Source organism: Sorex araneus, chromosome 10 (genome assembly GCF_027595985.1).
Source record: "Sorex araneus isolate mSorAra2 chromosome 10, mSorAra2.pri, whole genome shotgun sequence".
Classification (NCBI taxonomy): Eukaryota; Metazoa; Chordata; class Mammalia; order Eulipotyphla; family Soricidae; genus Sorex; species Sorex araneus.
Genome location: NC_073311.1, coordinates 59,309,057 through 59,334,475, shown reverse-complemented (window position 1 = coordinate 59,334,475; position 25,419 = coordinate 59,309,057). Strand labels below are relative to the sequence as shown.

Below are 25,419 nucleotides of genomic sequence, written 5' to 3'. Positions count from 1 at the left end.
GCAAATCAGTACCAAGCGGCACAGCCAAGAGAAAGGACCTAACTCACAAGGCTGTGTTAAGAACACAACAGGTGGTTTAATACCAGAACATCTACTACAGGCACCTCGATCCATCAGGATGTCAAACGGAAGTGTTAGAGAAGGCATCTACTGAAATTTAGAATTTTCATGAAAAAGAAGCGGCTCACTCAAGTAAGATTAAAGGGCCATTTCTGCCACGTGCCAGGAGACAGATCTCTAACTGGGGGAAATCTTCCAGCAGTCCCTGGAAGGTCAGCATGGGAACCAGGATGCAGTTCCCTCTCACCAGCAGAGCCGATGCCCAGAGGAGGGCCAGGCCTGCAGCTCGGACAGGAGAAAGGGAAAATAAATAGCTGGAGCTCTGGGAGAGGGAGATGCAAGGCAACTGGACCACCACCAGGAACTCACAGGAAATCCAAAAAGGTAACTGCAGTGGCAGTCTTAGCCCATTTCATCTGCATTCCCTGTGAGTGGGGGAGAACAGGGGGGCGTGTCCCTTTTCATATGCTGATTTGCTAATTGAATATCCCCTTTGACGGAGAGTCCGCTCAGGGCTCTGTGCCCCAGAGTGTTAGGCCGGGCCCTGGATTCTTCATTCAGCGGCAAGAGGCAGAACAAAGATGTGCCGAGGGCAACTGCACTGGGCCTCAGGGTTCAGCTCCTCCTGGAGGCCCCACAACCCCCACCTCCCCACTTCCTCCACCACCTACTACCTAACCTAAGTGGGGCTGGACCCAAGGAGGAAGAAGCAGGTTGGGTCCCTTTTCTGGAAGAGATCAGATACAGCGCAGCAGAAGGCGTGAATCCAAGGGGCCACACTCTCCACCACACAGACACAATGCAACAAGCATCAAGAAGGGGTGAATGGAATACAGTTCCCTGATCTGTCCCCTCTTCTCTCTGGCTTTCCTCAAAGGCAGTGCTGCAACCACACAGTGAATGTAGTCTGCAACATTTAAATTTCTTTAAAAAAAAAAAAAGGTAGTTCATTTAATACATTTTCACTTTATTACTTTTTTGTGCTGCTGGAGAAAGACGTCAGTCGTCAGCCTCACACAGGCAAAGCATGAGCTTTCATCAATTTTGCTCGGACTGGAGCGATAGCACAATGGGTAGGGCGTTTGCCTTGCATGCGGCCGGCCCGGGTTCGATTCCTCTGTCCCACTCGGGGAGCCTGGCAAGCTACGGAGAGTATCCCGCCCGCACGGCAGAGCCTGGCAAGCTACCCGTGGCGTATTTGATATGCCAAAAACAGTAACAAGTCTCACAATGGAGACGTTACTGGTGCCTGCTTGAACAAATCGATGTATTTAAAGGCATGAGCTTTACCACTGAGATACACCACTGGCCAACTTTTGCATATTTTTAATGAAATTATGTATTATGTGTCTGTCTGCAATTCGACGTTTTCATCCGACTTTCTGTTAGATTTTAGGCCATACCTGGTAATGCTCAGGGGTTATGTCTGGCTCTGCACTCAGGAATTTTCCTGGTTCGGGGTAACATAAGGGGTGATGGGGATCAAACACGGGTCAGCCGCATGCAAGGTTAAGTGCTTTACCTGCTGTACTACCACTTTGGCCCCTGTTACAACTTTTAATCCAGTCTGATAATCTTTTCTTCCAAGTGAACCATTTGGTTGAATCGGGGATGTAATTACAGATACGTTTAGACCTATTCTTTTTATTTTCTTTCTGGGTCACACCCGATGATGCACAGGGGTTACTCCTGGCTCTGCACTCAGGAATTACTCCTGGCGGTGCTCGGGGGACCATATGGGATGCTGGGAATCGAACCCGGGTTGGCTGCATGCAAGGCAAATGCCCTACCTGCTGTGCTGTCGATCCAGTCCCTACACCTACTATGAACTCACTGCATTCCCCAGTTCCTCTTTCTTTTGGCCACACCCAGCAGTGCTCAGGGCTTCCTCCTGGCTCTGGCCTCAGGAATCACTTCTGGTGGGCTTGGAGGGACCATCTGGGATGCTGGGGATGGAAGCCGGGTCAGCCGTGTGTGGTCCTAGGGCTCCAACCCTGCTTCCTCTTCTTTATTTTTTCTTTTAGGGTCAAACCTGGCGATGCACAGGGGTTACTCCTGGCTCTGCACTCAGGAATTACTCCTGGCAGGGCTCGGGGGATCCTATGGGATGCTGGTATCGAACCCGGGTTGGCCGTGTGCAAGGCAAAAGCCCTACCCGCTGTGCTATCACTCTAGCCCGGAAGCAGCCTTTTTAACACGTGAATATGCTTTGACACTTGCCAGAACCCAATGGCGTCAGAGAAGGGGACGTGGACTCGTTTACATACAGGGTCAACAGGTGAACTGGACTTATGGCTAAAGTGTCTTAGAAAAAAAAAAGAAAAAAATGGGCACAGGAGATAAATATGCCAAGCACTGACCTTTGACAGAGGTTTCCATTTCTGAAACAGGTTCTGACTTTTCCTCTCCATTAGACTCATCAACTTCTGCCACTGTTGTTAACTCTGGCTCACTCTTGTAGAGTCTATAATCTGGACCCTTGAAACAAAGATATGCAATCGCTGAGATTAAGCAGCCACAGACCCGCCGGACATTTCGTTCAAGATGCTCAAAAGCCGAAGTTCCCGCATTTATCTGACCTACCGCCCCGACTTTCTGAAATAAGCCATCGCTGTGTGTCGCCTGGGAAATCTATGAGCAAAGACAAGCTGATGCCCAGCTGCACCCCCAGGGCTCCTGGCGGCCCCGTCTGGTGCCCCAGGGGAGGGGACACTGGGGGAAACAGGGGCAGAAAACGGAACCTCTCAACCCTCCCTCAGCTCTCTTGGGTTCAGCGCAATCAACACGTATTTTACAACTTAGGAAAAAAAAAATAGGGGTAATTTCTTTTTTTCTTTTTTTGGATCACACCTGGCGATGCACAGGGGTCATTCCTGGATCATGCACTCAGGAATCACCCCTGGCGGTGCTCAGGGGACCATATGGGATGCTGGGATTCGAACCCGGGTCGGCCACGTGCAAGGCAAACGCCCTCCCCGCTGTGCTATCGCTCCAGCCCCAATAGGGGTAATTTCTAAACCAGCGTAACTAAGGTTTTAAAAGTAAAACTGGAGAGACGGGGCAGAGAGAGGGCAGCTGGCACTGGCTTCGTATGTGGCCACCAGGCTCATGGCCCTGAACTGCAAACGGTGCCTGGGCACGGAGCCAGGAGGAAGGTCCTGGGCACCGCAGCTTCTGCCCCAAGAACCAAAAGGGAAGAAATGAATACAGAATAAAATCAAGATGAGTCTTCTAGGGATAGATCTGTTCGAAGTCCTGCTTATTTCCTCCAGTGTTGGAAGGAACTGAAGTCTGGAACTCAACGTGCTCAAGGCACACGTGGCTGCTTCCACCTCTGGAGAGATGCTCTCTTCTCTGTGCTCACTGCATTGTACTCCCAACGGTTCACTGCAAGTTGCCAAGGGAAGCAGCTTGCTGTGGCATGGCCAGAACCTCAAACGTAGACTAACCCGCCCCCCTGCCCTTTGATAAGTTCCAGCTAATCCTTTCCTTCTTCTCTCTTTGCTCTAAAGCTAGAATTCGGCGTCTAAATTGTGTCTGAAATGCCATTCTAGAAGACGGCCCCTTACACAAACACAGTTACCACAACCTACTCCCCAAACCAGAAGGATGAAATAAATGACTAAAATGACGAGAATATTCACGAAATGAGAATGGTAAAAGCCAAGCAGGAAAAAAAACACAAATAATAAACGTGATCAATAAGCCCCAAACAACAAAACAACAACAACAAAATCTCCCAACAACGAAACTGAAACCCAAACCAAACGAAACACTAGATAAACTGGTGTAAACGATACAAAAAGTGTTGGAGGAAAAGCAAATCAATTTTCCAATGGAGAGGGGCGGGGACGGAGGGTGGTTCTGTGGCTCTCGTGGCCACTTACACAGTGAGATCCGTTTCTCGGATATCCTTGCACTTGGTGACTCTTCTTGTCTTCAGGCAGATGCACGGGGCCCCTGCTATAACAGAGCAAGGAGCTGCTATCACTGGGCAGAGGGGGGACAATGGGAGGCTGCTCTGTAAAGTCATAGGACCGAGGAAGTGGAGGACGTGGTGGGACTACTTCCTCTTCCTAAAGATTGTAGAACAGTCACCTTATTTAGACAAGCAGATTGAAGGAAGGATATCTAAATTCTTTGCAATGGCAACTTAAATTCACTTTAACGTCATGAAAGGGATACTGCCAAGTCACGAGTGTCCTCTTAAAAAAGCAAAACCAGGATTTTTTTTTTTTCAAGAGCCCATAATAAGCAGATTTCGAATATGGATGTATTTAGCTTTTTTTTCTCTCATGCACAGGTGAGTTTTATACGGAAGCGCAATATCAAACTAGGATGCTCTGTGGAATATCTTTCATTTTAAAAAGAGAGAAGAGCAAAGCATCCTACTCGGCGCTTTCAATTTCTGAAGAGGATAAATTATTTTTTTTTTAAGTTTGCTTTTATAAAATATTTAAGACCATAGATGCTTTCAATTAGGTTGACAGTATCTCTTTGCAGTTGTAATTTCTTTATTGTAAGCAAGATACACAGCCAACTTATCTACTAAGCACTTTAAAATATAAAAAACAGTGACATCCAAGTTACTTAGATTAGAAAGAGTATGACAATGTTAAAGCTTTAACACAGATAAAAAGCAACGACTCAAAATATTTTGCACTAGGGAAGAAAAAGTCACAGTTGTTAGAAGCACCAGGTTAACGACTGAGAGAAATTTCAAGGTTAAAACACTGGCTCTTACATATACATAGAAAGTATTTTTTTTTTTTGCTGTTGTTGTTATGAGAGTACACAAGTCAATTCTAATTCATGTCTTAACATTGAGGTGAGAATAATTTATAGTTAGAGAAACAATCCAAACTTACCTCCGTTTTGTACTTAATTGTTGAGAAAGGCTTTGGTCCTATCATACCTATTAAAAATATATAAAATGTTGAATACTGAATGCCTGAAACTGTTATCAATAACTTCGTAAATCATGATGAGTTTAAAAAAAGCAAATCAAATCTTAAATATTTATAGTATCCTGATATATCTACGAAAAGGGGGGAGTGATTTCTTTTTGCTTTTGTGCTCTTCCAGTTCCCATTCATCCATCCACTCTGGTGCCAGCGATCGACCCAGGGTCTCGAGACGGAAAGTCGAAATTACTCTGCCCCTAGGCAACCCCCCCTGCCACTTACACTTACTGTAATTCAGCCTCCAGTTGCTGATCCCTTCTTTATTAATGTTCATTGATATTTAATATGCTCGTATTCATAGATTTATTAGTATTTTCAGAATTTAAAGCCAATTGCATTCAAATAGACAAATCAAGTGGCAGAGTATGGGAAAACGGGTGTTCTCACATGTGACTCGTAGAATCACGATTTAGCTTTTTGGGTCACACCCGGAGATGCTCTGGGCTGACTCCTGGCTCTGCACTCAGGAATCACTTCTGGTGGTGCTCAGGTGACTGTATGGGATGCTGGGAATCAACCTGGGTCGGCTGCATGCAAGGCAAACAAACGCCCTACCCGCTGTACTGCTGCTCCAGCTCCAGAATCACGATTGAATAGATTGTAACAGATTGTTTTAAGAGTGTGACTTGGGGGTATCTGTCAGCTGGAAAAACGTGTGCTGATCCCTCACTTCTTGAAAACCGTATGGATGAGTGAGGATCAGCATGTGTGTGTAATTACGTACACAGCAATGTTGCTCCTAGAATGGCTTCACTCTTCCCTCTCTCTCCCTCTCTCTCTCCCTCTCTCTCTCTCCCTCCCTCCCTCCCTCCCTCCCTCTCTCTCTCTCTCTCTCTCTCTCTCTCTCTCTCTCACACACACACACACACACACACACACACACACACACACACACGGTAATGACCGTTCACCTATAACGCCACTGTGTCCATCCCGGGGGAGGTGTACTTTCAGTGGGGTGCAGAGTTAAACCATACGTGCTTGTAACATTAAACGCAAAGTAATTTTCTGTGGGGACGGTGCCATGCTGGGGATGGAGCCTCGAGGTCACACGTACAAAGGATGTGTCTTCCACCACTGAGCTACATGCCCGGCCCCAGAAGAGGATTCTTCCTTCCTCTGCTTGAGTACTGATTCAGTACTCAAGTATTAGAGAGAAGAGTGCCTCTGAGATCCCTCCGGGCCCTAATCCCGAGGGGGCACCCCAGACGGGGCGGGTGCGGTCTACCCACCTACTCCAGATGGAGCCCCGGCATCCAAGAGCTTCCACAAGCAAGGCCCAGGGATGCGGGTTCAGGACCAAGTCTCCAGGCTGCCTGGCAGCAGAGGCGCTGATGGCCCCTCCCCAGCTCTCTGCCCGCTCCACAGCCTGGCTGTCATGCCCACAAGCTCCTGCCCGGTGCCATCCTGGCACACCAACAGCCCTGGCCCAGAGACTCCCAACTGAATCCCAAAGTAGATGAGAGCCCTACAGAGACGTTTCTGGAACCCAACCACCTACAGCCTAGGGTCCCAGAGGCGCGTGGCTGCTTTGCAGCTGTGCGAACCCTCATGATATTCAAAATGAGCAGCAGAAAATAAATTATCTAGCGCCTGCCCCTGGCGCCTGAATGGTGGTGGGAAAAACATAATGCCCCAAAGTAGAGAGAGAGTATTAGGGAAACTCTCTGCCATGGAGACAGGGTGCGGACTGGGCTGGGGGGTGGAATACTGCGGACATTGGTGTTGGAAAGTGTGCACTGGTGGAGGGATGGGTGTTCGATCATCGTATGGCTGAATCTCAAACATGAAAGCTTTGGAACTGTCTCTCCTGGAGACTCAATAAAATAATAATAATAATCACACAATCACAATCACAATATCCCGTTAATCACCGATTTCTCGGGCGGGCTCAGTAACATCTCATTTCGTCCTTTCCCTGAGATCTTGGAAGTCCATCTCGACTTGGCCCTCCTAACGATGTTGCACTGGGAGCTCTTCAGGGTCAGGGGAATGAGATCCAGCTTGTTACTGGATTTTGCATATGAATACACCATGGGAAGCTTACAAGGCTGTCCCATGTGGGCAGGAAACTCTCAGAAGATTGTCAGTTTCTCCTAGAAGGAGAAGTAGGCTAGAATCTCCAAAGAAGCTCTCTCTCAATAATAATAATGATGATGATGATGATGATGATGATAATAATAATAATAATAATAATAATAATAATAATAATAATGAGTGCCAAGGAGAAGTAGGCTAGAATCTCCAAACAAGCTCTCTCTCAATAATAATAATAATTATGATAATGATAATGATAATAATAATAATAATAATAATAATGAGTGCCAATTTGTCAACACACACACACACACACAAAAAAAAAACCTATGAAAACAACAATAGCAACAAAACCCCCGGTTCCATGTCACTTCACGGGGGTGCTCTCCTGAGTCCATCGCCGAGAGTAAGCAAAGCCCATTCACCTATTTCCGCGATCCCGCGCTGCTGTTTATGCTTACTCAGGCCTTCCACAACATCTTCGATCCTCCACAGTTCCTTCTGGATCTGTGCGCGCTGAATCCCTGCCGACTCGGTCTGCCAGTGGAAAGTGGACACCCCGCACATGTTAGTACGGAATCGACACCCCTGCGGTGGGCTAGATGCTAGGAGAGGAGGATCAGGGTAGGGGACGTTCTGAGAAGACCGTTAGGGCCTCTGCTGCTCCCCATCTTGCAGTTTCAGGGGACACGGTGAGAGATGGAGCCGAGAGCAGTAAGGGTGAGTGAGATTTTTTTCCCCAGACTCATGTGCCGTCTCCTCTCCCCTCAGCAAGCTGCTTCCTGCTTCACTTACGGTCTGGGGAAGGATTACTAATCTAAACGGGCTCGTCTGGGCCCGGGAGGTGGCTCAAAGGGCCGGAACACGTGCTGTGAGGGCGAACAGGGGCCTGAGTGAGGACAGGAAGGAAGGGGTTTGCCAGTCTGAATCCTGGTCACCACATGTGGTCCCCTAAGCACCACCAGGAAAGATCGCTGAGCACAGAACCAAGAGTAGCACCCGAGCACCGCTGGGTCTGGCCCAAACACCCAAACAAACGAAAACCAGACACTCATACAGCAGCATTCCTTAACCTCTCCACGCCCGGCGATGCTCGGGGGTTACTCCTGTTTCTGTGCTCAGGGATCAAACCTGGGTCAGCGGCATGTCTTTAATTGAACAGTGTATAATCTAAGAATGGGTTTTTGTCTTTTTGTTTTTAAAAACATTTTTAGGGGTTAACTGAAAACAGCAACAAAAATCCCAAATGTGCTCATTATGTGGCATATTACATAGTTAATATCTGGCTTCTCACACAAAGTTTATTGAGTCCTGGGTTCTAGCTTAGATATTTATCCTTTTATCCTTGATTGTATTTATCTCATCAGCAAAAGTTATGTCTAAAAAAATATAGAACTGTGTTTTTCTTTAAATATTTTAGTTTATTGGGCTACACCTGGGGCCGGAGCAATAGCACAGCGGGGAGCGCGTTTGCCTTGCACGCGGCCGACCTGGGTTTGATCCCCGGCATCCCATATGGTCCCCCAAGCACTGCCAGGAGTAATTCCTGAGTGCAAAGCCAGGAGTAACCCCTGAGCATCGCTGGGTGTGACCCAAAAAGCAAAAAAAAAAAAAAAAAGTACTGGGCCACACCTGCTTGTGCTCAGGGCTGACTCCTAGCTCTGTGCTCAGAAATCACTCGTAGAGGGTCTGGAGGACCCTATACGGTGCTGCGGACCAAATCTGGGTCACCTACATGCAAGGCAAGGACCTTGGCAGTTGGACCATCTCTCAGGCCCCCAGAATTTGTGAGGCTAAATGAAAACAAGTAAATGAAATACACACGCTCTCTCTCCTTTCTCTCCTCTCTCTCTCTCTCTTGCTTTTTGGGTCACACTCGGCAATGCTCAGGGGTTAGTCCTGACTCTGCACTCAGGAAATGCTTCCGGGGGTGCTAGGGGACCATGGGGGATGCCAGGGACCAAACACATGTTGGCTGCAAGGTAAATGCCCGACCCGCTGTGCCATCGCTCTGTCCCCATCAATGAATAACCCCTGGCCGCCTCCCAGTCATCACACGCCCAGCCACTGCGCGGCCGGTGGCACAGAGAGACGCCAGCTGGACGCTCCAAGGCCCTCCGAGGCCCTTCCGTCTGCTCTGCTTGCCTGGCCATGGAGTCCTGGAGGTTTCCAGCTCCAGGCAGGCACACTCCCGCGGGGCCACGCACGCAGCGGCACCTGTGACCCCCTGCAGCACTGCATCTGGGGTACTCGGGTTTCTCCACGCAGTGCTCGAAGACAGGCATGAGAACTATTTTGCACATAAGGAACCCCCGGCGTGGGCCCGAGACAGGCGTGTTTCCGTGAACTGGCTTCGTTATGCCACTCAGAGGGGCTGCTGCTTCCTATCTACTGCGTCCGTTAAGATAACGGGCGAAGGGAGAGTTGGATTAAAAAAAAAAAAGGCACTAATTTAATATAGCACGGATTAGAATCAACTTTAAAGTAGAGATAAAATGTCCATTATTTGATAAAGCCCTAATCCCTGTAATTCAAACCTGCATACCAAGTGAGCCGGGAGGAGCCCAGACAAGACCCCGGGCGCCCAAGCTGACAACCTTCGCCCACGGCAAGCCCGGGGCCCGTGGGGGCTGGCACGCTAGGTAGGGGTTCGGGGCGCCCGCGCCTCTGCACCTGGACTTCACCGAGACGGTCGAGCTGCTCCTGCATCTGGTTCCGGGTCACGGTCACGTCGTACTCCAACTTATCATACTCTCGCCACGCGCGCTCCAGCTCCTGCAGTCAAAGAGCTTGTGTCACTTTTTTTCAAATTGATTTTTTTTTAATAATTTATTTATTTTTAATTAGAGAATCACCGTGAGGGTACAGTTACAGATTTATACACTTTTGTGCTTATACTTCCCTCATACAAAGTTCGGGAACCCATTCCTTCACCAGTGCCCATTCTCCACCACCCGTAAACCCAGCGTCCCTCCCACCCTCCCCAATCTCATCTCCCCCCCACCCCACCCTGCCACTGTGGCAAGGCATTCCCTTCTGTTCTCTCTCTCTAATTAGCTGTTGTGGTTTGCAATAAAGGTGTTGAGTGGTCGCTGTGCTCAGTCTCTAGCCCTCATTCAGCCCGCAACTCCCTTCCCCCACATGGCCTTCGACTACAATGTAGTTGGTGATCGCTTCTCTGAGTTGCCCTTTCCCCGGAACGTGAGGCCAGCCTCGAAGCCATGGGGTCAACCTCCTGGTACTTATTTCTACAGTTCTTGGGTATTAGTCTCCCACTCTGATATTCTATATACCATAGATGAGTGCAATCTTTCTATGTCTGTCTCTCTCTTTCTGACTCATTTCACTCAGCATGAAACTTTTCATGCCCATCCACTTAACTACAAAATTCTTGACTTCCTTTTTTCTAACAGCTGCATAGTATTCCATTGTATAGATGTACCAAAGTTTCCTCAACCAGTCATCCGTTTTGGGGCATTCGGGTTTTTTCCAGATTCTGGCTATTGTAAACAGTGCTGCAATGAAAATACATGTGCAGATGTTGTTTCGATTGTACTTTTTTGCCTCTCTGGGATATATTCCCAGCAGTGGTATTGCTGGGTCAAATGGGAATTCAATATCTAATTTTTTGAGAATCGTCCAAATTGTTTTCCAGAAGGGCTGAACCAGTCGGCATTCCCACCAGCAGTGAAGAAGGGTCCCTTTCTCCCCACATCCTCTCCAACAGCGGTTGCTTTTGTTCTTTTGGATGTGTGCTAATCTCTGTGGTGTGAGGTGGTATCTCATGGTTGTTTTGATCTGCATCTCTCTGATGATTAGTGATGTAGAGCACTTTTTCATGTGCCTTTTGGCCATTCGTATTTCTTCCTTGGTAAAGTTTCTGTTCATTTCTTTGCCCCATTTTTTGATGGGGTTGGATGTTTTCTTCTTGTAGAGTTCAACCAGTGCTTTATATACCATTGATATCAACCCCTTATCTGATGGGTATTGTGTAAATATCCTTTCCCATTCTGTGGATAGTCTTTGTGTTCTGGTCACTGTATCTCTTGCGGTGCAGAAGCTTTTTAGTTTAATGTAGTCCCATTTGTTGATCTCTGTTTTTACTAGATTGCTTAGTTCCGTGTCACCTTTGAAGATCAAATTGATTTTTAGCACAGCGGGTAGGGCGTTTGCCTTGCACTCGGTCGGCCCCAGGTTCGATTCCTCGGCCCCTCTCGGAGAGCCTGGCAAGCTATCGAGAGTATCTTGCCTGCACGGCAGAGCCTGGCAAGCTCCCCGTGGCATATTAGATATGCTAAAAACAGTAACAACTAGTCTCACAATGGAGACGTTACTGGTGCCCGCTAGAGCAAATCGATGAGCAATGGGATGAGAGTAATACAGTGATCAAAAAATTTTTTTAATGGAAAAGAAAATGGGCATTTAGGTTTTGAATCACTGCAATCATCATCTCTCTAGTTTTTAGAAGCTCACTCAAGGGGCTGGAGCGATAGCACAGTGGGTAGGGCGTTTGCCTTGCACGCGGCCGACCCGGGTTCGATTCCCAGCATCCCATATCGTCCCCTGAGCACTGCCAGGGATAAATTCCTGAGTGCAGAGCCAGGAGTAACCCCTGTGCATCGCCGGGTGTGACCCAAAAAGAAAAAAAAAAAAAGAATCACTCAATTTTTTTGTGGAAAAAAACGATGATGTTGAACTCCTTTTCTTTTCAGCACTTAGCACTGTTTGCTTTTCCACCCCGACTCAAATTTCTCCATGAAGGAAAACACAAAGCAGGTTGCTTTCGTCCTCAACAGCCGGGTCTGACTTGACTCAGAATAAATTTATAGTCCCGGAACAAACCTCATTCAGCTAATAAACAAGTAAATGGGCCCTACTCATCGGTCTGATGATGGAGAACACCACCCAAACTCTCCCCTCCTGGAAAGAAGACCACCTGCCCTCTCAGATCACAGACTGCAATACTCTTGCTAGAGTGAGTGTGCAGCAGCCCCCGCCCCGCCTCCCACCCCCTCTTTCAGGGACGCCAGTGAGCTCGAGGCGCCTTCTCCAGGCTGGAGGGACACCGGAGACATTTTGCAGTGCCAAGATGCCACGGACTGAGAACCTACAGGCGGGGAATTATCTGCTCTCTGTTTCTTTTTCTTTTTCCGGTGTGAGGGGCACCCACTGTGCTCCGAGTGACTCCCGGCTCCCTGGTCTTGGATCACTCCCGGCGGGGCACCGGGGCCACACGTGGTGCCAAGGATCACACTTTGCATCAGGGTTGACGGTGTGTAAGGCAAATACCCCACCCGCCCTGCTATCACGCGGGCCCCATCTGCTCGGTTTTATCCAAGGACGTCTAGGGTCAGGCAACACATCACCATCGTTTCTTCTTTTTTTAAAATTTGTTTTTTGGGGTCACACCCAGCAGTGCTCAGGGGGTTACTCCTGGCTCTGTGCCCAGAATTACTCCTGGTGGTGTTCAGGGGAGCCCTAGGGGAAGCTGGGGATTAAATCAGGGGCGGCTGCTGCAAGGCAAATGCCCTACCCGCTGTACTATTACTGCTCTGTCCCCACCCATCATTTATTCTGTTACTCACCTTTTTTTTTTAAAGATAATATATTTCTGTCTTATTATTTATTTTCATAAAGTTGTTCACAATAATTAGTTATGTTTAATATTTCAACACCAGTCCTACCACCATTATTCAGAATTTTCCCACCACCACTGGAGCCTGCCCCGAGGCAGATGCTAGATCACTTATTTTGTGTTGCTTGTTGAGAGCAGCATGACATGTCACGCGGCCGTGGACGTTCCTGGCCCTGTCACCCGCTTTGCTCACAGCATCCACGGGGTTGTTTTGAAGCAAAGACTAAGCACCCCCCACCCTCCCACCCCCCGCCATTCCCGCCAGTATCTGAACCCAGTTCATCTCAGGCTCTTTCTTTCTGATGAGTTTGCAAACTAAGATGGTAAGACACCAACAACTTCACCAAGTATCTGAATCTTTGTAACGCCGCCTCCTCATTCTTCGGGCTTAGGAGATGAGAACTGGAGGCAATGAGGAAGCTCGTGCCACTCCTTCCAGCGCTCATGCGCCGGGCAGAGCCCAACAGGGGAGATGAAATGCTCAGAGTGAAACAGCGGGGGCCGGAGCAATAGTAGAGCAGGCAGGATCCTTGCCTTGCATGTGGCCAACCTGGGTTCAACCCCCTGGGAGCACTGCCGGGAGTAATTCCTGATGCAGAGCCAGGACTGACCCCCTGAGCATAGCCGGGTGTGGCCCCCAAATGAAAACAAAAAGAACGAACTAGGGCCTGGGGCTGGAGCTATCGTACAGTGGGTAAGACGTTTGCCTGGCACACCACTGACCCGGATTTGATCCCCAGCGACCCATAGGGGCCCCTGAGCCCACCAGGGGTGACCTTGGGTGTGGCTCAAAAATGGAAAAAATGAAACAAAACACGGAATCCTAGAAAACTCCACCCTCCCAACTCCCCCACACTACGAGGGAGCACCATGTCCCGTGTCTGCCTGGTGCTCGGATGTAGGGACCCCAGTGGCCACCGAAATCTCAGAGGCGGTGGTTTTCTCTCCTGCCGGTCAGGCTTGCCGAGCACAGCACCGGGTCTGAAGCGGGCCCTGGTCCTTCCAAGAGTCACAGGAACCCTTAACAATTCTACTGGCAGGGCCAGAATGGTAGCACAGCGGGGAGGGTGTTTGCCTTGCATGTGACCGACCTGGGTTTGACCCCCGGCATCTCATATGGTTCCCTGAGCACTGCCAGGTGATTCCTGAGTGCAGAGCCAGGACTTAACCCCTGAGCATCACTGGGTGTGACCCAAAGAGAAAAAAAAACCTACTGTCCTGATGAGCGTAATTCAAATTTGAGTTTAGCTGACTTCTACCAAGTGCCAACCGTATGCTAAATATAACACATTCGAACACTCATAGTCTTAAGCTAAAAATATGAATCATTTTTACAGAAAGACACAGAGAACATAGTTTGTCATCTTAGATCCACACGGAGGGAATCTGAGAGGCTCTGAGATGACGCTGACGGCCAGGAAAAAGCAACGAGGAAAGTGATGACGGAAGCCAGAACATAAGATGCTCAAGCAGAGTTCTTTTCTCTCTTTTCTTTTCCTTTTTATTTTCGGTGTGTGTGTGTGTGGAATTCCGGGTCACACTCAGCGGGGCTCAGGGCTTCCTGCTGGCTCTGCACTCGGGGATTGCTCCTGGCCAGCTGGGGGGGGGGGCATGAACCCAGACGGCCGCACGCGAGGCCAGCTGTACCATGCCTCTGACCCCTGAAATGTGCAACTATTTTCTACTGAAATACTAAAAAATATTTCCTACCCAGGCTGACGTGATTGTTCTTGGAATGTAGTAAAATCTCAACAACAGATGATTTTTTTAAACTATGAACTCTCTTCAGTCGAGGGGGGAGAAAGTGTGCTGTCAGCTCCGTCCTCCAGCCGACCCCAAAGCCGGGAAACCGTTTGCGCGAAAGCTGGACTCAGCGGTGGCTGTGGGCGCTCTGGCTTGGGCTTCCTTGGCCCACAGATGCAGCCCAGCCAGGGCTCCTGTCCTGTCCTCACTGTCCCTCCCCCCGGCAAAGCCCGATCCTTTTTTTTTTTTTTTTTGCTTTTTGGGTCACACCCGGCAATGCACAGGGGTTACTCCTGGCTCTGCACTCAGGAATCACTCCTGGCAGTGCTCAGGGATGCTGGGAATCGAACCCGGTCTGCCACATGCAAGGCTGCTGTGCTATCGCTCCAGCCCCAAAGCCCATTCCTTCTGGATGAGCTCAAAGACCGCCTTCCTGTCCATAGTCCAGGTGATCCGGTTTCTTAGTGTATGAGGAAGACCCACCCCGGAGGGGGAGACAGCCCTGCATGCAGGGGCCCTCGGGCTGAGCAGCCCGGGAGAGGGGCCAGGTCATCGGCCAGCACCTCAGGCCCTGGCACTGAACCCTAGACTCGAGCTGGGAGGAACCTCCTGAGCACTGTTTTGGGAGCTCTCCCCCAGCCCTCCCCCAGATACACGTAGATTTCATTTTCCAGGGCTACGATGATAAGGTCCAATCTGCACGTCCTGGTGCAGTCACGCTGGGCAAGAGTTTGAGCCTTCACCCCGTTTTAGGCGTCCATTCACAGTGCGGGGGGCTGAAGTGACGGAAACCAACGAAGGGGGGGCGTGTGGGCTGAAGAGGCAGCACGGCAGGTCAGTGCTTGGCCCACTGGTGCGTGACCCCCTGCAGCCCACCTGGTCCTCTGAGCACCACCAGGAGTGACCCCTGAGACAGCCTGAGTCGCCCCCAAACGGACCAAACAGCAACAAAGAACTGTGACCCCCCGTTCCTCCCCCTGGCTTTCTGGGTGGCACTAGGCAATGCTCAGGGGTTCTCCTGACGCTGTGCTCAGAATTACTCCTGGCGGTGCTCGGGGGATCACTGGGATGCCGGGGATGGAACCCGGGTCGGCCGTGTGCAAGGCAAACGCCCTCCCCGCTCCAGCCCAACAAGATACTCATTTTTCCCTCTGGTGTCAGGGGTTGGGTCACTCCTGGCGGTGTCCTGGGGCTCCCCTACCCTCCGCACCGTGGGGGGCTGTCCCGGGACCACTCGGCGTCGGGACTGAGTCTGACTCGTGCAGGCCCAGCGCGCTCCGGCCCTTTCAGTTCTCCTTGGCCGTAAGGATATTCGGGTTTTTTAAAAAAATCTGCACACATCATGGTATGCTTAAGAAATTCATGGGAGATTATGGAAATACCAAGATTTCAAAAATGGAACGCGAAATGTCAGGAAAAACTTAAGTTTTCAATCTTTAAACACACCACATTTGAGTCCTTTAAAAATAAGTGTCTGTTCGGCTGGGGAAGAAGAGCTCAGAGCAGGGAAGGGCTCTCGGCACGAAGCAGACCCCGATCCAACCCTGGCGCCGCAGGGTCCCCATCAGGAGAGCCCCCTGCCCTGACCACCAGCGCCAACACCAAACTGATGGGTGTGGCCAGACGGTTTCGTGGTCAGCGCACCCTCGGGGGCTTGGGCTCAAAGGCCACTCACGGTTACCATAGAGACCACGGGGATGGCTTGTGGGCCTCGAGCGCCTGCATGTCCATGGCACGAGCGGTCAGGATGCGCTGGCTGCCCGCTCGGACAGCTGTTTGTTTGCTGGTTTCCTTATTCTCTGGTTGTTTTGTTTTGTTTTGTTTTTTGGGTCACACCTGGCAATGTACAGGGGTTACTCCTGGCTCTGTGCTCAGGAATTACTCCTGGCGGTGCTCAGGGGACCATATGGGATGCTGAGATTTGAACCCGGGTCGGCCGTGTGCAAGGCAAACGCCCTACCCACTGTGCTATTGCTCCAGCCGCCCCCCTCCCCCCTTTTTTTTTAATTCTCTGGTTTTGAGCCACCCCTGGCGGTGCTCCTCGGGACTGACTCCCGGCTCTGTGTTCAGGGGGCATGGGGGTTAGAGCCCCGGTGGGCCTCGGGCCAGGCAAGCGCCTCCCCGCTGTTCTATCACTCTGGCTGGGCATCGGGTCTGGCCATGCGGGGCTGTGCCCACGTCTGGGCGTCAGGGTGGGTGCTGGTACCCACAGCACTCAGTGGACGCATTCTAAGTAAGACGGTCGGATTCGCTGACTCCGTGGTGGCACGGCTAAGGGCTTCAGGCTACTGCGCTTTCTTACCCCAGCCCATCGCTTAAACTAGACGACAGACACAGCAGCTGGGAAGGAGACATACCGATGCGGCCTGAAGAACACTCCCTGGTGCCTTTTATTCAAATAGCTCCATGCCTTCAATACTCATTTCCTGTAACTTTTCTTGCCCCCAAAATCCACATATTTTCTCAATGCAACCAATTTAAACATACTCAAGATTTTTTTCAGTTATACATTATAATAACTAAGAATGCTTAGCTTCTTATGAAATAATCAGAAAGAAAAAGCTTACTGATTAGAGAAATAAAAAAAAAAATTTTCCTTTTGGCCTTTTGGTCACACCCAGCAATGCTCAGGGGTTACTCCTGGCTCTGCACTCAGGAATTACTCCTGGTGGTGCTCGGGGGGCCATATAGGATGCCGGGGATTGAACCCGAGTTGGCCACGTGCACAGCAAACGCCCTACCCGCTGTGCTATCCCTCTGGCCCTGGAGCACTCTTTATTTCGCTATTATTTATTCTGCCGTAAAAAAGAGCAATTCCAGATCAGTCCAACTAAACAGAAACACAAATAAAATATACCATTTTAAAGAACATTTAGAATAAATAAAGTGTCAGGAACACTAACTGGCTGCCACAAAACAAAACAAAACAAACAAGCCCAAACCACTTACTGCCGTGGCCCGAGAAAGTTCTCGACACGTGCTGAGCAGTCCGTTTTGCAAGTCGTCACGCTGTAGGACCACCGTCTGGACGGCCGCCGGGTTATCTGCGTTCATTTCGATCTCCTGGCTGGCTGAGAGCAAGGCTTGCTCAAGCGTGTACTATGGCAGTGGGGGGGAAAAAAATTACAGTGAATGTTCTGCATCACTGAATTAATGATTTCACACTTTAGTCATCAGCGTCTCGGTAATAATCGTATCAAGTCAGTTGCGGATAACAAACAGGATTGTCCTACTTTCTCCTTGTGGAGCTGCTGAAGCTTCTCCTCTAGGGCACGCACCACTTTGTCCTGCTCGCACAGCCGGCTCAGCTTGGCCTGGGGAGAGACGGGGAGACAGCCGTGGTGAGCCACTTTCAACGTCTGCGAGGGGCCGGGTCAGAGGAGAAAGCGCACTGGACACAGGAAGCACGGGCTGGGGGAGACAGCTCGACGGGCTGGGCTCCCACGAAGCACAGGGGACTCTCGAGTGTGTCCCCCAGCCCTGCTGTGACCCCAAAGGGCCGTGGGGGGCAGGGGTGCCCCTCCAGCACAGAGAAGGCATGGCTCCCAGAAAGGATGGGCGCGGCCCCCGCGCAAAACAGAACAGCAAGTCCCACGGGAACGCAACACCGCGTGAGGCCAACCTTTCTCTTCTTTTTTGCTTTTTGGGTCACACCCAGCGATGCTCAGGGGTTACTCCTGGCTTTGCACTCAGGAATTACTCCTGGCAGTGCTTAGAGGACCATATGGGATGCCGGGGATTGAACCCAGGTCGGCCGCGTGCAAGGCAAATGCCCTACCCGCTGTGCTATTGCTCCGGCCCCCCTTTCTCTTATTTTCAATCTTTATTTCTAGCAGGAAAACCAAACTTTTATATGTAGTTTGTAAAGATAACATGCCTTCAAAAAAATAAGACCACACCACAGATGGAGTCAAGTGCATTTTAAGCATACTATTTAACCTACATTCTTAAAAAAAAATTGTAGCACTGTTGTCCTGTTGTTCATTGATTTGCTCGAGCGGGCACCAGTAACGTCTCCATTGTGAGACTTGTTACTGTTTTTGGCATATCGAATAAGCTACGAGGAGCTTGCCAGGCTCTGCTATGTGGGAGGGATACTCTCGGTAGCTTGCCAGGCTCTCTGAGAGATGGAGGAACCGAATCTGAGTTGGCTGTGTGCAAGGCAAACGCCCTACCTGCTGTGGCTGGAGTAAGAGCACTAAATATATATATATATATGAATTTTTTTTTGGGCCATACTTGGTGGTGCACAGAGCTTACTCCTAGCAGGGCTCGGGGGACCCTAGGGGGTACTGGACACTCACCCAAAGTTGGCTGCGTGTGAGGCAATTGCCCTCCCGCTGCAGCCCTGATCATCAGACATGTTCCTAGGAAGCAATCAGTGTCACATGCTGGAGTGACAGTGCAGTGGGTGAGCTTTTGCCTTGCACACATCCGGCTCGGGTTCGATTCCCAGCACCTCACATGGTCCATACGGTCCCTGGAGCCTTCCCAGGAGGGATCCCTGAGCTCCTGACCCAGGAGTATACTGCTGGGTGTGACTGACGCCCCCTCCCCCCAAAAAAAATTGTAAAATTTTTTTTTCAGATTTTTGCCCCTATAATCTCCAGGATAGGTGAAAAGCCACAAGTAGCCCTTATTACACTGACGGGGTTTGGGGTTCTTTTTAATATGCTGCTCTGGGGCGGGGGGCACGTCCACAGGCTGGTGTGCACACCTGGACCCAGGAAGCTGGGGCCCCCCTGGCACCCCCTGGTCCTAAGCACCTGCGTCGGTGAAGCCGGCAGGGCAGTGCCAGCAAGGGCAAAGGCACCCGGCGGAATCTCCCCACACAGACACACGCACAGGCTTAAGAGTTAGAAGAAAAGCGCGTGTCTGCCAGGGCTGGTGTGACCCCAAAAAAAGTCTTAAAGAAAACAAAAAAGGTGTTTATGTTCTCAGAAAACATAAACAGAAGATTACTTCCCACTGCAATAATACAAATTTAAATATGGCTAATGAATAAAAATCACTTTCAAGAGTGAGAAAGTTTTCAATTCCTGGTACCGCCTTGCATTCTTCCTTTTCCTTCCGAACTGATTCATTATTGGTGTATGATGCTGTAAATTTTGGGGGCAGAGTTTCACAGCTAAGGACATAGGACCCATCCTACACCCCACAGCCACAACCAGCCACCAACCTGAGATCAAAACAACAAACAAAACCAAAAAATCCCAAACCTGGGGCTGGAGCGATAGCACAGCGGGTAGGGCATTTGCCTTGCACACAACCGATCTGGGTTCGATTCCCAGCACCCCATAGGGTCCCCCGAGCTCTGCCAGGAGTAATTCCTGAGTGCAGAGCCAGGAGTAACTCCTGAGCATTGCCGGGTGTGACCCAAAAAGAAAAAAAAATTAAAAAGATCCCAAATTCCTCTACCCATCTCCTACTCAATCCTCTATTTTTCATTTTGAAAACACAAAAGGGTACTCAAAACATAACCCTAGAATACTACTAGTATAAACTAAAAGGCTGAAAATAAAAACTCTGACAAATATAAGTCCCAAACTTTACTGCAAGTGACAAGCAAGAAATGTGAGATTTTGCTTTCTTTGCTATGTATCTATTAAAGGAATTGCCTAACTTGTGGAAAACAAAACTTGCACAGCACCAAATGAAATCTGTTGAAATGAAGATGAACAACTCAGTAGAATAAAACCAAGGGATGTTAAAAAAATGACATATAAAAATAAGGAAGAATGCATAGCAAATTCACTATAAAAAATATGACGAAAGGGGAATTTAATTCTTTGTTTTTGGGCCACATCTAGCAGTGCCCAGGGCTTACTCCCAGCTCTGCACTCAGGGATCACTCCTGGCAGTGCTCAGGGGTCATACAGGATGCTGGGGATTGAGCCTGGGTCGACTGCATGCAAGGCAAACACCCTCCCTGCTGTACTGTCCCTCAATTTAGCTTTTAAAAGGACATTAAAAGGACACGTTAATGGAAATTAGTCTGAAGGACAATAATTTTCTCTAGAAAATAAAGACAATTTTACTTTGTCTCTGCTCCACCGTAATTTTTTTTCCCTTTAAGTGACTTTTTAAATGTGTAGGGTCAAGGATTAAACCCTGGGCCTCATTTTCTGTCCAGCCAAATCCCTGGCCCCTAAGTGACTCTTAAATCTGCTGGTTATGGGGGAAGAGAGAGAATAGATTGGGAGCGATAAGACATAATTGATCCTAAGTACAAAAGAAGTTTCTATTAAGCTCATGAGAATACTTGGGCAGGGCAGACACAGACAGCTGAAAACTCACCCCGTATTAATACTTACATCAATATCGATTTCCTCGGGTCTGTATTTGTACAGTGTGCCTCTACATTCATCTTGCGACAGCTATAAAGAAAAAAATGTCACAGAGCAACTTTAAAAGAACATTAACAGACATGTATGTAGCCTATAACTGATAGTTCAGATTTACACAACGACGACAAACATGGATTTTTTTTTTAATGACTATAATACTGTTAGGTGTTTCATTCAAACACAGAACAAAGCAGAAAAATATTTAACAGGGATACATTATGCAAGATACATTAAAAACCAAGCTAACTTAGGCTTGTGAAACAAAATATTAAGCTGGTCCAATAAAATTATACAGCACCCTTACATGTTTCATTTGTAAGACACACATTGTTTCAATGAAAAAAAATTGACAGATACAACCAGAATCTGTGTACTCAAATATTTGAAATCAGGCATACCTCAACAATCAGAACTGCTCGAGATGCCATTCACATAGCATACGGCTGTGTGCGGTACACTCAAATGCCAACACACCGCAGTACAATTTTATTAACAAAGCCTGTAACATGTTGCATACAGATATGTAATATATAAACACACATACACAATATAGACTTATCTTGTTCTTCTGTCTTAAGAACTAAAAGATAATGAAGGAAAAGTCCGGGTTTAATCATTCAGGTCTGCACAAAGGGGAAAGCTGATGATATCAACTACGGATAATCAAAATGGTAACGGCTGTCTGTTCTCTAACAGCGTTTATTAGAGTCCTAGGGATTATTAGCCAATGAATTTGAAACATTTTCTGTTCAGCTTCTTCCAAATTTCTTTTGGTCCAAACAAATCCTCAATTCTGACTTTGCTTACCAAGATGCCAATAGCCATCCCAGACAGGAGAGAATATTTCATAAACGCCCCTCTGTCTGACCTTACCCTGTCTGGTCGACAGTAACAAAAACACAGTAGGAAAAATTTAATTTGGGCTCACTGCATGCATTAGACAGCACACTTGCTCTCAACGCAGAGAAGGGAGTAAATGTGTCTCAACTATATTCCACGTTGGAAAATGGAACATCATACAAATATATATATGTACACAAACGCATAAAAGGGCACGCTGCAGCCCCATATATGCCTTCTCCGCAAAAAATCAACTTGAGAGATGAATCTTTTGAAAGAGGCATAATTGAAACAATTCATAATTTTGAACAAAGCTAGATAAGTAGGAATCAGGAGAATAAAAGTAAGCATTCCAAACATACAATAATAAATCCTGGATTTACGTGGCTTGTTTCAAGACATTACTTCACGTACCTCATGCAAATGAATCTGAGACTACTTAAGGATATGCACAGTGATAATTTTCATAGATTATTACATGAAAAATGAATTTTATGACAAAAGAATTATTTGTGCACTAATTTAAGACTACTGAATATTGTCCCAAGAAGCACCAATTGATTATTCTAAATTAATGCTCCTAGAAGCAAGAATATACCTATCTTAAAAAAACGCTAAGTTTTAAATGCTTAGACCCGTGATAAAAAATTAAGACATTTTTATCCAAGATAAAAAATGCCAAAATGATTAATTTAAGAATATAAAGACTTCAGGGGCAAAATGTTGAAATATATTTTGCATGGTAATATTTAAAGTTAAATGGAAAACAGCTTTACTAAAAGAATAACTGGAAACTGAGAAGAATGTACATCTAAATAGAGTTATGGTTTATATCCTATATTTCCCCACCAGAAGACTATTATCATAAAATAAAATAGTAATCTACAGTGACTATTCAGGATACTGGTAAAATGCATTTGTTGAGAAAATCCTATAGATGTTAATTTTCATATCAGTAGGTATATCACAAAATGGTATATACTACAGTTATAATTTTCCCCCCACCCCCCTCCTAATCAGTTATAATTTTAGAGAGATATCCATCTGTAGATTTAGATATAAACTAGCTTTATTTTTTGTGGCACGTGTATATTTTTATTACCACTAAAATATATTTTAATCTTTTATTATTCTTCAATAAAGAAATTATTAGACACCAACTGAAATCTTAATCGCCTGCTCTTACACAATGACTGCTTTTACCAGCCAGGAGAAAAAACATTGTAACTGTTCCCCCCAGGTCAGAAAACACATTGTAACTTTCGCCCCAGGTGGGTCCTAGCAGGCTCTCCAGCCTGGGAACTAGCTCCTGGGTCACACCTGGAGGTGCACCAGGGCGAGCAGCTTCTAGTTTGGTGCTGGGGGGGGGGGGGGACTCAGGACTCTCACAGGGGAATCCCGAGAGCAAAGGATGGGCTCTGGTCCTCTGGACCATCTCCCTATATCTGTAAATAGTTCTTTTTTCATTTTCTTCCCCTGGGCCACACCCTGAGATGCTCGGGGCTTCCTCCTGGCTCTGCACTCAGGAATCATTCCTGGCAGTGCTCAAGAGACCATCTGCGATGCCGGGGATCAAGCCCGGGTCAGCGGGGTACAAGGCAGATGTCTACCTGCTGAGCTATCACTCTGGCCCACAGCACCGCATATAGCTCTTGAAACGAAAATTCTACCAGGAAAAGTTCAAAATTCGCTTTTATATACACAACCCCCAAACTGGATTTTCCAGGAAAATATCTGGCAAGATAAGACATTATATTAAGGACTTAAAACTGCTGATAAGGCTCAGAGGTATTTGTTAATATTAATCTGCACCTTTTAAAGCAGTTAGTTGTCAGGTGATTAATTTCACTGATATTAACTATGCTATAAAAACAAGCGAAATGTAATTGTGAAAGGTCTTAGGATGACTGTTCAACGGAGACCAATCTTTCCATGTGATGCTAGCATATTTTCTTAGCATTTGTTTTCATTCCGTTTTCAGTCCTTTCAAAATACTGACTGCAGAAAATTACCGCCCTGGGTAATTTCTCAGAGCTTCTGTTTCTAAATATAAAGTACAAAGTTCTTCCTGAGAGGAAACCTGAAAGGCTGTAATTCAGAATAACAGGTTATAAAACACTATCCTGCTACTATATATTCAGCTGTACTCCAGGAATCTACTAACACAACATTATCACTCGTGTCAAAAGAGCAAGCCTGGAACAGCACACAGCACAAACTTTCATAGAGATTCTCTGGGGAATAATGGAAGGAAAATGGACGTGGGGAGATCTGATTTCAGTTTATGCAAATTTAGTGCTCAGGAAATGTGTCTGATTGACACTTTTCTCCATCAGTGATGCTCCAGTGGTAATTACTAGTGACTTACTAGGGAAAAAACCTGCCCAAACCTGCTCCAGATGGGTGTCTTTTTTTTTTTTTTTTTTTTGCTTTTTTTGGGTCACACCCGGCAATGCACAGGGGTCATTCCTGGTTCATGCACTCAGGAATTACCCCTGGCAGTGCTCAGGGGACCATATGGGATGCTGGGATTCGAACCCGGGTGCAAGGCAAACGCCCTCCCCGCTGTGCTATCGCTCCAGCCCCAGATGGGTGAGTCTCGACCGCCAGGCGTGCGTGTCCAAAAGCCGGGATGTCCGTCTATGCTGGACCACACGGGGCTGGGGTCAAACTGGGCCCCTCCCTGCCTACTCCCGCTCCGACCTCTCAGCGAGGAGATCTTTACAGAAATCTGTTGCTCTCGTGAGCACTCAAGGCCAGTAGTGCTGTGCACCACCTGTCCGGGTACCTCCGCTTCTAAGGAACTCCAAGTGGAGGGTTCAGTCCCGCTAACTTCGATCAGCAAAGACTTGCGCATTGGCTGCCCTGATGACTGATTAATATAAAGAGGGAAAAACCAAACCGAACTGAAAACCCAGGCTATCACCACAGCTGAAACGGATGTGAAAAATGAAAACAAACTATCACAACAAAACTGCCCTTTAAAAATCTCAAGGACAAAGTGTTGGCTTCAGAGTCTGAAAAAGGAGAGGAAGCCCAGGCGTGCCAAGGTTCTCAGTGTGGCGTTGGGGCGTGCAGTGCTCACGTTCCAAATATCAGGGACTTTCAGAAGGGAAGGACATTTTTTTTTTTTTTTTTGGTGGTAGCAGCAGAGGGTTGGGTCACACCAGGTGATGCTCAGGGCTTCCTCCTGGCTCTGCTCTCAGGAATTATTCCTGGCGGTGCTTCAGGCCCCCTGCCCCCCGCTATGGGATGCCAGGGATTGAACCCGGGTCAGCTGCATGCAAGGCAAGTGCTTTACTAGCGATGCTACCACCCTGGCCCCTCCGCTTTGTTTTAAAAAGTAAAGCTGTTTTAACTTTAAATATTGAATATCCCGGGGATCTCCTCATTGTCATTCAAAACCCATGCTCCACCAAACAGCGCACTTTGGATTGCTTTGGAGACCAGCCGGAAGTCAGCTGCCCGGCCCTCGCCCGCTGCCCGGAGCCCACGGCGGCCACCCCGCCCTGGAGGCCCTTTGGGGACCGGCCCCCCACACGGGCGGGGGTGGGGGGCTGCTTCTCTTGCTTTCCACCAGGTGCTTTTCCAGAGACTAATCAGAGTACATTCATTTTTCATGTGAGTCAAACTTGCTTCTTCTGTATGATTCAAAAAGTACTGAAACAGGTCAGCGGCCACAGTCACTCGAGGGTGTTGAGGTGGAGGAGAAGCAGCGGAGGCCGCCAAACACACAGCGAGGGCACAGTGACACCATGGAGGACAAAGAAAGCTGGAGAGGAATGCATAGGAG

The 25,419-nt window shown here is 48.1% G+C and overlaps 1 protein-coding gene across 12 annotated transcripts in view; it reads right to left on the bottom strand.

Annotated features, from left to right (window-relative positions):
* The window catches only part of PLEKHA5 (pleckstrin homology domain containing A5), a 205,309-nt gene that overhangs the window by 13,610 nt on the left and 166,280 nt on the right, over positions 1 to 25,419 (bottom strand). For 4 of the 12 annotated variants that reach the window (XM_055118299.1, XM_055118300.1, XM_055118307.1 and 1 more), the window contains 9 exons: positions 21,331 to 21,366; positions 20,754 to 20,816; positions 17,673 to 17,753; positions 17,389 to 17,538; positions 9,735 to 9,836; positions 7,487 to 7,598; positions 4,929 to 4,975; positions 3,948 to 4,136; positions 2,421 to 2,538 (listed from right to left, as the gene is read on the bottom strand). In XM_055118299.1, the coding sequence (XP_054974274.1) occupies positions 2,421 to 2,538; positions 3,948 to 4,136; positions 4,929 to 4,975; positions 7,487 to 7,598; positions 9,735 to 9,836; positions 17,389 to 17,538; positions 17,673 to 17,753; positions 20,754 to 20,816; positions 21,331 to 21,366 (898 nt within the window). Of the gene's footprint in view, positions 1 to 2,420; positions 2,539 to 3,947; positions 4,159 to 4,928; positions 4,976 to 7,486; positions 7,599 to 9,734; positions 9,837 to 17,388; positions 17,539 to 17,672; positions 17,754 to 20,753; positions 20,817 to 21,330; positions 21,367 to 25,419 lie in introns of those variants that run through there. The other 8 variants (XM_055118301.1, XM_055118303.1, XM_055118302.1 and 5 more) reach the window with 5 other exon arrangements.